Source organism: Hyperolius riggenbachi, chromosome 5 (assembly GCF_040937935.1).
Source record: "Hyperolius riggenbachi isolate aHypRig1 chromosome 5, aHypRig1.pri, whole genome shotgun sequence".
Taxonomy (NCBI): Eukaryota; Metazoa; Chordata; class Amphibia; order Anura; family Hyperoliidae; genus Hyperolius; species Hyperolius riggenbachi.
Genome location: NC_090650.1, coordinates 27,257,870 through 27,275,276, shown reverse-complemented (window position 1 = coordinate 27,275,276; position 17,407 = coordinate 27,257,870). Strand labels below are relative to the sequence as shown.

The window sequence follows — 17,407 nt, the reverse complement described above, 5'->3', positions numbered from 1 at the left end:
CCTATGTGGAAGAGATTATGCGCCAGCTAAATGATCGGGAGACATATGAACGATTGGAGAAAAACCCATTTCCAGTGATTGCTGAACTTGTTAACGAGTTGCTGGATGAAGGGCTATATCGAGAGGTTATCACTAAACAGGAATATGACTATTTGGAGGTGGTTACGTACAACGTGCCAACGTTGTACACTCTTCCAAAATTGCATAAATCTTTAATCAAGCCACCCGGGCGACCAATAGTTTCGGCTGTTGGCAGCCCTACACAAAGGCTAGGACAATTGATTGATCGTAAGCTGAAACCATTGGTCCAGTCGCTCCCTTCATATGTGCAGGATACTCGCGATGTGTTGGGAGTGTTGGCTGGTTTTGTGGCACCCCCGGGGTCCCTCCTCGTGGGGATCGATGTGGAATCCTTATACACTTCGATCCCACACGTGGAGGGGCTCCGGGCAATGTCCTTTTTCCTGAATGAGCGCTATCCAGGGGCTGATCTACACAATGCCTTCCTTGTGGAGTCTATGGAATTGATTTTGCATCTTAACTGTTTCGTTTTTCAAGGCCGTTTTTTTCGACAGATCCGCGGTACGTCTATGGGGGCGGCGTGCGCCCCGGCGTATGCTTGTTTGCACCTGGGACTTTGGGAACGCGAGGATGTTTTCCCGGTCCCGGAGTACGGGGCGCACGTCGCCCTCTGCATTCGGTACATAGACGACGTATTGATGGTGTGGAACGGGACGGCCGATGAGTTAAAAATGTTTATTGAGAGATTGAATAACAATGGGAAAAACATACGGCTCACGTATACTTTTGGACAGGAAATTTCTTTCCTGGACTTAATGCTAAGAATTGAGGGAGAAAAGGTGGTATCTTCTTCCTTCCGCAAAAGTACGGCTGGCAATACTATTTTGCATGCCGATAGTCATCACCCCCAATCTTTAAAACGTGGGATTCCATATGGGCAGTTCCTCCGCGTGCGGAGGAACTGCTCATGCGATGATGACTTTCGGAAGGAATCGCGCGCAATGTACGAACGTTTTCGAGCGCGCGGTTATTCCCATTCGACGTTGCGGAGGGCATTGAAGAGAGCTTGGTCCCTGGATCGCGAAAGGTTACTAACCCCTAAAGAGAAGAATCAATCAGAAGACCAGGGGTATATACGTATTATTACGCGATATGGGGCCCATTGGGAACGATTACAGGACCTTCTAACAAAATATTGGCCGGTGCTGATGGCGTCAAGGGAGGTGTCTGAGGTTGTGGGCCCTCGTCCTCTGCTCACAGCAAGGAGGGCCCCCAATCTCAGGGACCGCCTAGTCCATAGTGAGATGCAGGCTAAACCCAACACATGGCTACAAGAACGCGTACCTAATGGTATGTTTAGGTGCGGTAAGTGCAAATTGTGCCCGTTCATTGATAGAACTAGGCACTTTTCGGGTAGACGAGGTGGCCCTATGTATGATATCAAATCTTTCATAAATTGTGATAGTGAGAAGGTGGTATATATGATTGAGTGTCCCTGTCACCTTAGATATATAGGCAAAACAAAAAGGGCCCTAAAAGAACGGGTATTGGAGCACTTTGCCATTATTGTTGGGGGGAAGGGTCAGACTAACATTGCAGAACATTATAGAGAGGTCCATGGCAATAGCCTGAGGGGAACGACTGCTAAAGGAATAAATAAGCTTAATATTTCAAGCCGTAGAGGCGACTTTGATGATATTTTACTTTGTAAGGAATCAATGTGGATATTTAAACTTGATACAGTGAGCCCCAATGGTTTTAATGCCAGATTGGACCTCTCACCCTTCTTAAAAGTAGCGAGGTATGATTGATCTGGTGGCATACCCTTGTGCTCCATTGCTATGGGACAAATGTAGGCAAATAATTACTCTCTTGAGCTATATTGTTTTTTGACATTGAAGTATGGGAGTGCCTGACTCCGCAGTGAACGATCTATGTGCACCGTGCCTAAAGTCGTCCCATTCCTTAATAAAGGGGACTGCCAATAAAAAACAATCTCTAGTACATAGTAAGTTTATTTAGAAGAATAATCTGAATTTTCCTGTTGGGATGGATTGAACCATATGGAACTTGCAATGCTAACGATGTGAAGTGTCTCGTTAATCCATTTGATCGTTGGAATCTATGAGGAATGCTGTTACTTGACAGAACATAGGAAGTACCCAGAGAGAATTTCTGATGTGAAGTTTGATTGGAGTTGTGATGGCCGCAGCATGTGTTGGCTTTGAACTCTTTCTGCTGGACTGTGCCGCTGCTTCGGGCTGTTGCAGTGCATGAGGCCTCCCAGTGCTGCCTGATTATGGAGATGCAGATTAAGGGATGCTTAGGGATTGGCCAGCACGCGCAGCTTGTCTCGCTTATCCCTCCCTCCTTCCTCTCTTTGTCCTGCCTCTGCTTTCCCTCGATTCTTACTGGGGGATGGACATGTTGTGGACAGTGAAAAGGATGACGCGTCTAGAGCTGGCCACACCTTGAGAAAGAACCTGGGCGGTTTGAAACGCGTCGGTGGGCGGAGCTTTGCTCAGCTGTTTGCTTCTAGCAGCGTGTGTCCGCCATCACTCCAAGCCCGTTGTACTCCGTCCCCGCTGCTAGGGAACTTCCACTATGAGATCCCCTGCCAGGTTAGCGCAGGTGTGACGGGACTCTGGGATCAGCTGGACCCTTGTGGAGCGACAATGTCGGGGTGAACGGAGGCTGACAGCGCCAGTGTTGGTGAGATCTCCCCATGTTGCAACATGGTACATTATCATATATGATGCATAAACAGGATGAGACTGTCATCAATATCAATATCCAAGTAAATTGAGCTTGGATTCCTGCCGTTTTATCTTTTGGAAAGAGGGCCCTCCAACACTATAGATGCGCTACTGGGCACGGTGCAGTGGGAAGTGAATGCGCGGGCGAGTGGTGGATGTATGATTGATGCTACGCCATACATGTATTGCAATTGAAGCAGATATATACAATTTTTCTACAGCTGGTGCATGAAGCAATCTGCCATGCTCTTGTTTTTAACTTTATGTATTGTTTGTAACGACCAGTGACTTAGTATTGTTCCTGAGGAGAACTTGTCAGTTTTGTATTTAATAAAGTTTTGTATTCCTTGATGACACGTGGAGCCCAAGCTTGCCTTGGTTTTGTATATGATCGATGGAAATTGCCTGATTTCTGGTCAAATTGACCAATTTACTCGATCGGGCAGGATGGAAGATATCGGTCGATCGTAAATGAATCGGCTGCTGTCCACATGATTTCGATCAACACAGGATTGATTTTTGGTTTCAAGTTTGTAGTGTGTGGGCCAATAGTCCATTGACTTTCGATCGACCACATTGTTGTTAATCGCCCCAATTAAGTTGATCGTTTAATTGCCCGGTGGAAAATCAAGCAGTATATGAGCACATAACTGCTCCACCTCAGCCCAGCTCTCCTGACTGAGGCTTCACGCTCTGCTTAAAAGACTCCCAAGGTGAAATTAAACTAATGATATAAACAATTGTATCTATCTATCTTCTCCTAAAAATGACTTTTTAAGATATTCCACAGTTTTATTTTATATTTAAATCAACTTTTTAAGTTTTTACTGTTTTGTTTTTGCTCAATGACACATTCATTGAAGTATGCCAGAGCTAAAATCTATGAACTATTGACCCATTTTATCTCTTCCCTGCTCTCAGAAGCCATTTTCTGCTAGGAAAGTGTCTTATAGTTGGAATTTCTTATCAGTGAGGGTCACACTGTAGTCTGACCCAGTCCTGACTCAGTCAGGAACTGCCACTTACATACCTGATGTTTAACACTTTCAGGCAGAGAAAGAAAAAAAAAAAAAAAAAAGAGCACAGCCTAGTTATTTGTGTGCTAGGCACTGTACATACACATGTCTATCTCATCATGTCACAGGTTACCTCGAGTATCCTTTAAAGAGACTCCGAGTACCTCTCATGTGCATGCCTTTAAAAGGAAGGTTCAAGCAAAATAAAAAAATGAGTTTCACTTACCTGGGGCTTCTACCAGCCCCATGCAGCCATCTTGTGCCCTCGTAGTCACTCACTGCTGCTCCAGTCCCCCGCTGGCAGCTTGCCGACCTCAGAGGTCGGCGGGCCGCATTGCGTACGTTTTTACGCATTCCCGCTAGTGCAGGAACATTAACACATACATTTTTACGCATTGAACCAGTAAAGCGTACAAATGTATGTGTTAATGTTCCTGCACTTGCGGGAATGCGTAAAAATGTATGCAATGCGTCCCACCGACCTCCGAGGTCGGCAAGCTGCCAGCGGGGGACTGGAGCAGCAGTGAGTGACTTCGAGGGCACAAGATGGCTGCATGGGGCTGGTAGAAGCCCCAGGTAAGTGAAACTCATTTTTTTAATTTTGCTTGGACATTCCCTTTAAGCCAGATGACTTCCAACAAAGTTGTGCTGTGACCCCTCTTGCAATGGCCATGGGTGTCACTTCCTCTTCCTGCTTCTGATGCACTTCTCTAACAGAGAAGACAGGGAAACTCGGAAGTTATAACATAGCCAAGATGGCAGCCACGATTTTTAAATTGAAATTGAACGAAAACTATTTGGTGTAGAACGGCGATTCAGTCAACAAATGAAGGAGACGAGTACAAGCTACTGAAAGGTATGCATCTTTAAAGAGAAACTCTGACCAACAATTGAACTTTATCCCAATCAGTAGTTGATACCCGCTTTTGCATGAGAAATCTATTCCTTTTCACAAACAGACCATCAGGGGGCGCTGTATGACTGATATTGTGGTGAAACCCCTACCACAAGAAACTCTGAGGACTGTGGTACTCCTGGCAGTTTCCTGTCTGTGAACCTTGTTGCATTGTGGGAAATAGCTGTTTACAGCTGTTTCCAACTGCCAAAAAAGCATGCAGCAGCTACATCACCTGCCAGCAGTAAAAATGTCACCATGTAATAAATGTCAGAATGTAAATAGGGGATTTAAAAGATTTTACAATAGGCAAACAATTACTATATCATTTATACATAATTATTGTAAAAATGAAGCACTTCTTTATTACATCATTTTCACTGGAGTTCCTTTTGAAGTACTGGTCGGAGTCTTAAAGGCATGCCCATGATAGGTGTTTGGAGTCCCTTTAAAGGACAACTGTAACAATAGGAATATGGAGGCTGCCATATTTATTCCCTTTTAAACAATGCCAGTTGCTTGGCTGTCCTGCTGATTCTCTGCCTCTAATACTTTTAGCCATAAACCCTGAACAAGCATGCAGCAAATCAGATATGTCTGACATTGGCAGATCTGACAAGATTAGCTGCATGCTTGTTTCTGGTGTGTTATTCTGACACTACTGCAGCCCAATAGACCAGAAGGGCTGCCAGGCAACTGGCATTGTTTAAAAGAAAATAAATATGGCATCCTCCATATACCTTTCACTACAGTTGTCCTTTAACCTTCGGTTGGGTAGCATCCACGTATACCACATCTATATGTGCACTGCAGGGATGTTTTTGTTTTTTCTGCTGGGGAAGTGTGCCCTCTCCAGCCTGGCAGGGTATGCAGAGTGGTGCAGGGAGCTGTCGTATTTATCTCTTCCGGGAGGCTGGATCACTTCTCCTCGCCTCAACTCCTGGTGTTGCGATGCCAACAGCCTCTTCAGAGTTCCGATCACGTGATATGACATGTGATCGTAACCCAGGGGATGGTGTCAGCTGTGCAGCGCCTTCCGGTGGTGAAAGAGGGGTGATGGAAGAGTCTTTCATTACACCTTTTTCACCACCGGGTGGCACTGCACAGCTGACACCATCCCCTGGGTTAGGATCACATGTCATATCACGTGATCAGAAGAGGATGCCAGGAGTGCAGCCGCCCGGAACAAGTAAATTCAAAAAAAAAAAAAAAAGTTCTGCCACTCTGCATAGCTGCATTAGGCAGCATACGATATATCCCGGCAGAAGATGCCCTGGAACGCATTATATAACTCGAGATAATGTGTAGGTCTCAGAGGTGCACCCAGATGTGCTGTTATCTTATGGTTCTCTGTATCTTTCTCTTCCCTCCATAGCTCCTTCTCTCCCCGTTTCAGACCTCCCTCTGCAGCGAGGACATGACCGATGAGGAGAAGGTGTTGGCCGAGTGTCAGCAGGAGAAGCCAATCACCTTTCAACAGTGCCTGACAGAAGACCAGCTGCAGCGCTGTGAGAAGATTGGGGAGGGGGTGTATGGGGAAGTGTTCCGGACTCTGCGGGGGGAGCAGCATGTTGCGCTAAAGGTACGTCATTGTTATATCCTGCTCTTTAACCTCCCTGGCGGTATGATTCTTTCCTGATTTTAGGGGCTAAAAGCGGTACAATTTTTTCAATAGAGAGAGCCTGGAGCAGCCCCTGCACAGACTCTCCTCCCTGGGATCCAGCGCTGCAGTTCTCCCTTGATACGACATGTGATCGTAACCAGGAGGATAGTGCCAGCATTGTGCAGAGCTGCCTGGTGGTGGGAGAGACGCTATCCTCTGCGTTACGAACACGTGTCCTATCACAGTGATGGCTACCCTTGGCACTCCAGCTGTGGTGGAACTACAAGTCCCATGGGGCATTGCAATACTCTGACAGCTCTAAGCATAACTCGGGGAGGGAGAGGCATGATGGTATTTGTAGTTTTGTCACAGCTGGAGTGCCAAGGTTAGCCAGCACTGTCCTATCATAATCGGAAGCCAGAAGAGGATGTCTGCGTTACTGAGGCCGCTCGGTGGAGGGAGAGGAGAGCCGATCCAGCGTCCGGGCAGGTAACTAGAACAGCTCCCTGAGGGCCGCTCTTCATGGCTGCATTAGGGGGTGAAAAGTGGTGTTGCAGGTCCGGAGGTGCGCGAGTCGGGTGCAGGTATCAGATTGTTTACAAATCAGGTCGGGTGCATGTACTTGAGCACCTCCAGAGTCCAACTAAAAATCTTTTGGAGCCAGAGCATTCTGTCATGCTGCCCCTAGCCTAAGGAATGACTTGCCAAACTTAAGACCGCTCCAACCCTGGCGTTGTTTAAATCAAAACTAAAAAGCCACCTGTTTATTCTGACATATGGTTACTTATATCGGGAGTGGGAAGCCTCTTGATCCTAAGCAGAGGGGATGCAGTGCTGACTTCACAGAAAGTTTACTAGTTGGCAGACGGCGCACTCGAGGCCTGGCCACTCAGGTTACAACGGAAATAGCAAAGCCCGGTCAGGTCCTCTGCTGCAGAGGCGGGGGTCACCCGTGCAGTAGAGCAGACCTGAGCGGTATCTGCTATTTCCGCCAGAGCCCAAGCGAAGAGCCGCTACTGCACCGGCACACGCATGCCAATGTCAATATTGTTGCCGCTTATGTGGGGGAGCCAGCACTGGATTTGGCTGGCTGAGGAGGATATGGGAATAGGGGAATCCTGGACAGGATCCAGAAGCCCCTCCCAAGGGAAGTTTTGGTGGATTTACAGCACATTAAAATAAACAAATTACTGTTTTCCCCATTATTCCCCCTCTTCATTTCTCCTATTTTCACCACATCCCACTGCCAATAAATAACTTAATTAATAAAATATAACTTTTAAACCTTTGGGCAAAATGGCTGCAATGTAAAGTGCTTCCGGGTCAGTACACAGTCTCCCTGTACTGCTGTGCACAAGAGATGAGCTGAGCTGAAGCCACATGAGGCAGATCTCCTCCCCCAGCTGTCTGGAGCTTGCAGAAAGGTCAGGAATGACTCATCAGATGACGTGCAGCCCCCTGGGGGCAGAGAGCAGGGAGGAACAGCTGCTTTATTGTCTGCCTCTTCCTGCATCACAATATTTGTCTAACTACTAGACAAATAATTAGAAAGAAGCAGGAGAGAGACAGCACAGCTGTTTCTACATGAGACAGGGAAAAAAAGATTAGTACTTTTATAAGGAACATATCTCTTCATTTAAATAGCATTTTGAAAAAGGGCCACAGAACCCCTTTAAATCCCAAAAAGTCACAAGTTTACTGAGGCAAGAACATCTATCATGTTCTCCTAAAAACTAACAGAAAATAACTCAATCTGGCCGACTAACAGAAAGCATGGAGGTAGTAATTATATTCAAGTACTGCTGCATACAGAATATACATTCCATCCCCACCAAGCAGAGGTAACTGAAAGTTCTCCAGCCAGAATTCTTAGTTCCTCCATGTGTACTTTTCTGCCATTTGTAACCATGGCAACAGACACAAAGCGACTGCTGTAAATGGATGAAATCAAATATTTTGCTCCTCCAAAGTGGCAGCCCTGCTGTGTAAATCAAACGGTGGCAAGAATCCAAAAATCCATTTTCATTCCAGGTTGTAATTTGACAAAATGGAGTCAGTGCAGTGGGGGGTGAACACTCTCACAAGCTTCTGTATAGATTGAGGGGAACTCTTTGGTAGGTCAACTGTAGATTTGTTCCTAATGCGTTTTTCTGATTGGGACACTTCCTTCCTGAGAGAGGCAGAACTAGAATCCTCCCCATTGGGTATTAATGTACTTATAGGTATGCTGATAAGGTCATTCAGATCCTGGATGAGTGTACCTTGGACTGCAAAGTTCCACTTAAAGCAAACCTGAAATGGAAATAAACTTATGAGTTAAAGACAAACCGTAACCAAAAACTGAACTTCATTCCAATCAGTAGCTGATACCCCCTTTCCCATGAGAAATAATTTCCTTTTCTCAAACAGATCATGAGGGGGCGCTGTATGGCTGATATTGTGGTGAAACCCATCCCATAGGAAATTGTGAGGACCATGGTCCTTGCAGTTTCCTGTCTGTGAACCTCATTGCATTGTGGGGAAATGGCTGTTTACAGCTATCTCAACTGCCAAAAAAGCAAGCAGCATCTCCTTTCAGTGACATCGCCTGCCAGCAGTAAAAATGTCACCATGTGAATGTAAATCAGGGAGAGGAAAGATTTTACAATGGGCAAACACTGACTAAATCATTTATACATAATTATTGTAAAAATGAAGCACTTTTTATTACATTATTTTCGCTGGAGTTCCTCTTTAATGAAATTAATGTGTAGTATGGATAATAGAACATTAGTAGCAAAGAAAAGAGTCTTATATTTTTATTTACAGTTACCGTATGTAGCTTTTTTTTTCTATAACATTGCATCATTCTGTCACATCTGCAGTTTTAAAACCACACTCTGGCCAATATGCAATTCACTTTTTCTCCAGAGTTTTCTCCTAGGGGATATTTTCAAACTTGTCAATAAAATAACTTTTAACTCACCAGCGATCAAGAAAATACCTAAAATAGTTTTGATAGTACTTTTCCGCCTACTTTTTGGTAATTTTTCAATTGCAAAGCTCTGAAAAGTTATTCTAAATAGAAGATGAAACAGTGGCCTCAATTCACTAAGATCATGCTGGAGATAATAAGGCAAGAGAAAACTTACCTCCACATAGTGAGAGAGTTATCTTATCTCTTCATTCCTTATGTTACCTCCTCTGTAGTTATTTTCACACGCAGTTAATGAACAGCCTGTCTTTAACTCTGGAGTTATTTTACAGAAGTTAACTTTAGGTTTGCCTGAGGTAAAATGTTTCCTGAATACTACATGCCTCGTCACCATGGTAACAACTCTAGAAGAGTTATTAAAGACAGGAGATAAGCTTAGTGAATTGAGGCCATCTCCTCCTAGGAGAAAACTCAAGAGAAAACATTAATTGCATATGGGCCCCTGTCTTTTTAAGCTATAAAACAAAGCAGAAATAATGACCCTTTTGAGCTTTCCTGCAGTAAAACCTCATTTCAAGCTGTCTCTCACTGCTTCTTAGCTGTGCTTCAGAAAACAGGACTGTATTTGACCAAGCTGGGTCGAGTAGCTCAGAGAAGCTCTTTTGCATAGATAACTGAAGGTTTTTTTTTTTTTTTTAACGCTTCCTGTACTGGAAAACAATATGAGACTCTTCTTTGCTACTAATGTTCTATTTCTTTGCTGTGCTACACATACAATTCATTATCTCAAATTTATTTTAGCTTCAGGTTTGCTTTATAGCTGACCTGAACTTCCTCTCTGCTATAAAAGATAAGCAACAGCATTATAACACTTAAAGAAAAAAAACATTTCCTTGTTACAGCTTATAGAGCTCCTACAGATATGCTACAGTGTAGTTACTTCCTGGGAACACAAAGGTTTAACCTCCCGTATTTACATATTAGCTCAGAATTAGGCAGACAGGAGCTCAAATTACACTGGCTCATTACTTGCTGAGAAGGGAGAATTAGACAGGCTGTTCTCGTTAAACGCACACAGGGTGGATTTCTCAGCGTTTTCCTTCTCTCCTGTGCAAGTGTTTATGTCCAAGTTAAACAGGAGCTGTACTCAAAATAACAGAATGAATAAAATTACTTATTTTTTTACAATAGTCATTTATAAATTATTTAGTCAGTGTTTGCCCATTGTAAAATCTTTCCTCTCCCTGATTTACGTTCAGAAATTTGTCACAAGCGGCAACATCTTTTTTTACTGGAAGGTGATCTCTGCGCAATGTTCATTTTCGGAGAGTTCTAAAACAAGTTAAAGATCTCTGCTCTCCCAGAATGCTCGGGGAAGGGGGGGGGGGGGGGGGGTGGAACTCTGCATAATAAACAGTCTAGGCTAAGCTTTAGTGGGAAACCAGGATATTTCATGTAATAGTGGGTATCCTAAATCATTTACTACATTTTACTATATTTTGTTACGGTTCCTCTACAAGGTTCCCATAGCTGGGAATTTTACTTGCGGGACCTTAGGAGGCGTTTTCAGTACAGCGTTTGCTGTGTTGCAGCCACTGAGGGTCAGTCTCGTGCCATGTTATCAGCATTGCTGGTAGTGGCTGGATAGGGCTCTGCCTCGTGACACGGGAGACCAGGGTTCAAATCTCGGCTCTTCTTGTTCAGTAAGCCAGTGCCTATTCAGCAAGGAGACCTTGGGCAAGACTTCCTAACACTGCTACTGCCTATAGAGCGCGCCCTAGTGGCTGCATCTCTGGCGCTTTGAGTCCGCCAGGAGAAAAGCGCAATATAAACGTTATTGGGCTGTAATATACGATGTTCCTCTCTGGCTTGGTGTTTCAGGTGATTCCCATTGAAGGCTCTCAGAAGGTGAATGGAGAATATCAGAAGAGCTTTGCAGAGATTCTTCCAGAGATCATCATCTCAAAGTGAGTGAAGCCTTGCCTGCCTGTCTGTAGATGTGCTGTCTGTAGTGGCCTTTTATCACGATTTCATTGGCTTTTGATAACATGATCACTGTGAGCCAATCACATTTGGCTTTCATTAATGGACAGGGTCAGAAGCCCATGAAAGCAGCTCCTGACCTGCTCACACAGGAGTGAACTGCAACAGGGAGAGCGGCGCGTATTCGCTGCGATTCGTCGGTAAGCGACGTTTTGTGGTACTAGCAGTCTCTGGTCCTTAAAGAGACTCTGTAACATGAAAAACCTCCCCTGGGGGGTACTCACCTCGGGTGGGGGAAGCCTCCGGATCCTAATGAGGCTTCCCACGCCGTCCTCTGTCCCTCAAGGGTCTCGCTGCAGCCCTCCGAACAGCCGGCGACAGAGCCGACTGTAGCTTCAATATTTACCTTTGCTGGCTCCAGCGGGGGTGCTGTGGCTGCTTTCGGCACGGAAATACCCGATCTCAGTCGGGTCCGCTCTACTGCGCAGGCGCCGGAAACTTGCGCCTGCGCAGTAGAGCAGACCTGACGGCGATCGGGTATTTCCGCCTACTTCGGAGCCGACAGCCGTCAGAGCGCCTGCGCAGGAGCCGGGAAGGTAAATATTGACGTCACGGCTGTACGGAGGGCTGCAGCGAGGCCCTTGAGAGACGGAGGACGGCGTGGGAAGCCTCATTAGGATCCGGAGGCTTCCCCCACCCGAGGTGAGTACCCCCCAGGGGACGTTTTGTCGTTACAGTTCCTCTTTAAAGAGAACCTTAACTGAGAGGGATATGAAAGTTTTTTTCCTTTTAAACATTACCGGTTGCTGATCTCTTTAGCTACAGAAGTGGCTGAATCACATACCTGAAACAAGCATGCAGCTAATCCAGTCTGACTTCAGTCAGAGCACCTGATCTGCATGCTTGTTGTGGGGCTGTGGCTAAAAGTATTAGAGACACTGGATCAGCAGGAGAGTCAGGTAACCGGTATTATTTTAAAAGGAAAAATCCATATCCTTCTCAGTTTAGGTTCCCTTTAAGGGGCGAGAGACTGCTGGTACACGAGGGGTTAATCCTCATTCCCCACTTCCCTGTTTGGTCAAAGCTGTGTTATTGTTGGGTCTCTGGGCCTTTTTCGGGGACAACTAAAAATAGAACCTATGACCGCTTCCTTTAGGGGTGGGGCTAAGGACTGAAGAAGGACGCCCGGTAAGTGTAATAAAGTTTTATTTAAAAAAAAAAGGAAAGAAAAAAAAGTCGGAAATAAACTGTACATCACACTTCCGTGCGTCAGGCAATTGCCCTAGGAATTTTTAGCGATTTTGAAGCGCTGCAGCGATTCCTAGTGGGTCCCAGGCCTGATGCTTGTGCTGGGCGGAGCACTTGGCTCGACACGCGTTTTGTGAACTTCTTTTACTTCCTCAGGAGGCGTGTCCGGCTCCTGCATGGGCTTTTATACAAAAAGACTATATGCAGTATCTCCTTCTTCACTCTCTCTCTCCTTTCCTTCTCTGCCCTCTCCCTTCTTCCTTTCTTCCTTTTTTCTTTCTCTCTTCCCCCTCCCTCTCCTCTCCCCTTTCTTTTTCCCCAACCTCGCTCCCATCCATGGAATCCTTTCCATCCCTCTCGTTTTTTGGGACTTAGACACCTTTATTTTTTGTACAGTATATATGCAGGAGCCGGACACCCCTGAAGAAGTGAATGCAGTTCACGAAACTCATGTGTCGAGTCAAGTGATCGCCCTTGTATAAGCATACGAGTGTTGTCAACTTTTATATTACGTATATACTCGCATATAAGCCCACCCGCATATAAGCCGACCAGGGAAAAATGATTGACCCCCATATAAGCCGGGGGTAGGAAATGCTTGGTGCAGCCCACCAGTGTGTCCCAGTATAGCTAGTATAGTGCCCAGTATAGCTAGTATAGTGCCCAGTATAGCTAGTATAGTGCCCAGTATAGCTAGTATAGTGCCCAGTATAGTGCCCAGTATAGCCAGTATAGTGCCCAGTATAGCCAGTATAGTGCCCAGTATAACGCCCAGTATGGGTAGGTAGTGCCTCAGTTTAGTTAGTATAGTGCCCAGTTTAGCTAGTATAGTGCCCAGTTTAGCTAGTATAGTGCCCAGTTTAGCCAGTATAGTGCCCAGTATAGCGCCCAGTATGGGTAGGTAGTGCCTCAGTATAGCTAGTATAGTGCCCAGTTTAGCTAGTATAGTGCCCAGTTTAGCTAGTATAGTGCCCAGTTTAGCTAGTATAGTGCCCCAGTATGGCTAGTATAGTGCCCAGTTTAGCCAGTATAGTGCCCAGTTTAGCCGGTATAGTGCCCAATTTAGCCGGTATAGTGCCCAGTTTAGCCGGTATAGTGCCCAGTTTAGCCGGTATAGTGCCCAGTTTAGCTAGTATAGTGCCCAGTTTAGCTAGTATAGTGCCCAGTTTAGCTAGTATAGTGCCCCAGTTTAGCAGTATAGTGCCCAGTTTAGCCAGTATAGTGCCCTGTTTAGCTAGTATAGTGCCCAGTATAGCTAGTATAGTGCCCAGTATAGCCAGTATAGTGCCCAGTATAGCCAGTATAGTGCCCAGTATAACGCCCAGTATGGGTAGGTAGTGCCTCAGTTTAGTTAGTATAGTGCCCAGTTTAGCTAGTATAGTGCCCAGTTTAGCTAGTATAGTGCCCCAGTATGGCTAGTAAAGTGCCCAGTTTAGCCAGTATAGTGCCCAGTATAGCGCCCAGTATGGGTAGGTAGTGCCTCAGTATAGCTAGTATAGTGCCCAGTTTAGCTAGTATAGTGCCCAGTTTAGCTAGTATAGTGCCCAGTTTAGCTAGTATAGTGCCCTGTTTAGCTAGTATAGTGCCCAGTATAGCTAGTATAGTGCCCAGTATAGCCAGTATAGTGCCCAGTATAGCCAGTATAGTGCCCAGTATAACGCCCAGTATGGGTAGGTAGTGCCTCAGTTTAGTTAGTATAGTGCCCAGTTTAGCTAGTATAGTGCCCAGTTTAGCTAGTATAGTGCCCCAGTATGGCTAGTAAAGTGCCCAGTTTAGCCAGTATAGTGCCCAGTATAGCGCCCAGTATGGGTAGGTAGTGCCTCAGTATAGCTAGTATAGTGCCCAGTTTAGCTAGTATAGTGCCCAGTTTAGCTAGTATAGTGCCCAGTTTAGCTAGTATAGTGCCCTGTTTAGCTAGTATAGTGCCCAGTATAGCTAGTATAGTGCCCAGTATAGCCAGTATAGTGCCCAGTATAGCCAGTATAGTGCCCAGTATGGGTAGGTAGTGCCTCAGTTTAGTTAGTATAGTGCCCAGTTTAGCTAGTATAGTGCCCAGTTTAGCTAGTATAGTGCCCCAGTATGGCTAGTAAAGTGCCCAGTTTAGCCAGTATAGTGCCCAGTATAGCGCCCAGTATGGGTAGGTAGTGCCTCAGTATAGCTAGTATAGTGCCCAGTTTAGCTAGTATAGTGCCCAGTTTAGCTAGTATAGTGCCCAGTTTAGCTAGTATAGTGCCCCAGTATGGCTAGTATAGTGCCCAGTTTAGCCAGTATAGTGCCCAATTTAGCCGGTATAGTGCCCAGTTTAGCCGGTATAGTGCCCAGTTTAGCCGGTATAGTGCCCAGTTTAGCTAGTATAGTGCCCAGTTTAGCTAGTATAGTGCCCCAGTTTAGCAGTATAGTGCCCAGTTTAGCCAGTATAGTGCCCTGTTTAGCTAGTATAGTGCCCAGTTTAGCTAGTATAGTGCCCAGTTTAGCTAGTATAGTGCCCCAGTATGGCTAGTAAGGTGCCCAGTTTAGCCAGTATAGTGCCCAGCATAGGTAGGTAGTGCTCCCCCCGCTCCCCGCAGATGCCGCTGCTATTACCTGCTTAGGCAGCGGCCGCTTCCTAATCCGCGTTCCCCTTCTGAACTTTCAGAGTGTATCACAGCAGCGCGCCCGGCGCTGCTGCTGTGACGATGCAGAGTGCAGGAAAGAGCGCGGCTCCCTATAGCGGCGATCTGTATCGCCGTTACCAGGGGAACCGCTCTTTCCTGCCCCCTGCATCGTCACAGCAGCAGCGCCGGGCGCGCTGCTGTGATACACTCTGAAAGTTCAGAAGGGGAACGCGGATTAGGAAGCGGCCGCTGCCTAAGCAGGTAATAGCGGCGGCCGCGGGGGGAGCGGGGAGGGGGGGAGTGGGGCGCGGACCACCCACCACTAGACCACCAGGGAAGACTCGCATACAAGCCGACCCCCCAACTTTTGACCCCCTTTTTGGGGGTCAAAAATTCTGCTTGTATGCGAGTATATACGGTACTAATCTCGGTGCAATATATGGCGGTGGTACCCCCTGGAGACTTCTGAGAATTCCTATAATCTTACCCACATGAGGTTTGTATTGATATGTATGCGATATACAAAATTGACATTTAATAAACCGATGTATATAATATGTTAAAATAAAGTTAGTCAAGGTTTTACCACTTAAAGTGACTCTGAAGCCTCATAAAAAACATGTTTTTACTCTAAAGACCTGTTTAACATGAATGCCCCAGCTGAAACACTGCATCCTTGCGGCTGACAACCCAATCACCTCAAACTCCCGGGGCAAAAATGCTGCCCGGGGAGGCGGAGCTTTGGGCTGTAGCTCTGCTTCCATTTGCGTCAATCTACGCTGATTGCCGCCTCTCCCCGCCCCTCTCAGTGAAAGAAGACTGAGGGGCGGGGAGAGGCGGCGATCAGCGCAGATTAAAGCAATTAGAGGCAGAGCTACTGCACAAAGCTCTGCCTCTACATGGAAGGAGCCCCACAATTAGCCCCAGGCAGTTTGAGGTGATTGAGTTTTCAGCCGCGGGTATGCGGCGTTTCAGCTGGGGCATTCATGTTAAAGAGGTATTTAAAGTAAAAACGTGTTTTGGGAGGCTTTAGACTCTTTAACAAATTACATGACTGATTTCTATATAAAGTGTAAAAGTGACGTTTGGTCATCCACTGAAAAGTCCCAGAGAACCAACAGTGACCGTAAACCGTCTGGGGGATTGATTTGGTTGAGCTATGGCCGAGAGCATGGTTCCCCCTGCTTACCCGTCTCCTGTGTGACGTCACTTCCGCAATGCTCTGTTGTTCCTCCGAATTCCAACAGAACACGTTGCTAGCCTGCCGGCTAATGAGGTGAGATGGCTTTAGCAGAAATTCGGGATCTGTATCTCTACCTTTATACAAGGGTTTGAATAGGAGAAACCAATCTTGGGCATTCTGGTAGCTTTTCTGGCTAATGATTAGGAGATTACATTTCTCTGTGTTTACTTTTCAGAGAACTGAGCTTATTGAGCGCCGGGGAGAAAAACACCACCAGTGGCTTCATCAAACTGCATTCGTGAGTCTCAATCCTTCTTATTGCCACTTCTTACATTTTCACTTCACTGTCCCTTCCATCCGCATCTTCTGCTCCTGCTACCGTCCATCTTGCTTTCCTCTACCCTTCCATCCGCATCTTCTGCTACCATCTATCTTGCTTTCCTCTACCCTTCCAGGTGACGTTCATCTCCTCCACCATTATCCTCCACCATTCTGTGAGTCTTCCATCCTTGTCTGCTCTACCTCTTTCATCCTTGGCTGTCTTCATCTCCCCTTCCTCTCCCTCTACTGTTCCGCTATCTTCTGCTCCGCTCTCCTTTACCTGTACATTACTCTATGTATCGGCACATCGATCATCAGATAGCAAAGTAAATTAATCAAACGTGTAGTCATGTTGCTGCATCCGTTTTCCTCCAATTCGATAAAATTATCGAATTGGCCGGTTGATTGGATGTCAAAATTGAGTGAAGTGTGGACATCTCTACCATATCATATACTATATGCTGGCATTTATATTTCTCCCCCCCCCCCCCCCCACCCTCAACATTGTTTCCACCTACCTTCCACCCAGCATCCAGCGTGCCCTCACCCTTCCTGGTGATCTTCCATTCTTCCATCAGTTTCTTCTGCCTCATTCTCTGGTTTCTATAACTTTTTTCTTTTTCTCTCTGGTTTTTAAACCACTAATCCAGAGATGTCAAACGCAATCACGCAAAGGGCCAGCATCTAAAACATAGTGGTCTGTCAAAATGTTTGTATGGATTTAAAGGACAACTGAAGGTAGAGTGATGTGGAGGCTGCCATATTTATTTTCTTTTAAGCAATACCAGTTACCTGGCAGCTCTGCTGATCCTCTGCCTCTATTACTTTCAGCTGTAGACCCTTAACAAGCACGCAGCAGATCGGGGTTTTCTG

The 17,407-nt window shown here is 46.0% G+C and overlaps 1 protein-coding gene across 2 annotated transcripts in view; it reads left to right on the top strand.

Annotated features, from left to right (window-relative positions):
• HASPIN (histone H3 associated protein kinase) overlaps positions 1–17,407 on the top strand; it is a 109,914-nt gene that overhangs the window by 76,740 nt on the left and 15,767 nt on the right. For both annotated transcript variants that reach the window (XM_068235231.1, XM_068235232.1), the window contains 3 exons: positions 6,064–6,270; positions 11,087–11,172; positions 16,449–16,511. In XM_068235231.1, the coding sequence (XP_068091332.1) occupies positions 6,064–6,270; positions 11,087–11,172; positions 16,449–16,511 (356 nt within the window). The remainder of the gene's footprint in view (positions 1–6,063; positions 6,271–11,086; positions 11,173–16,448; positions 16,512–17,407) is intronic.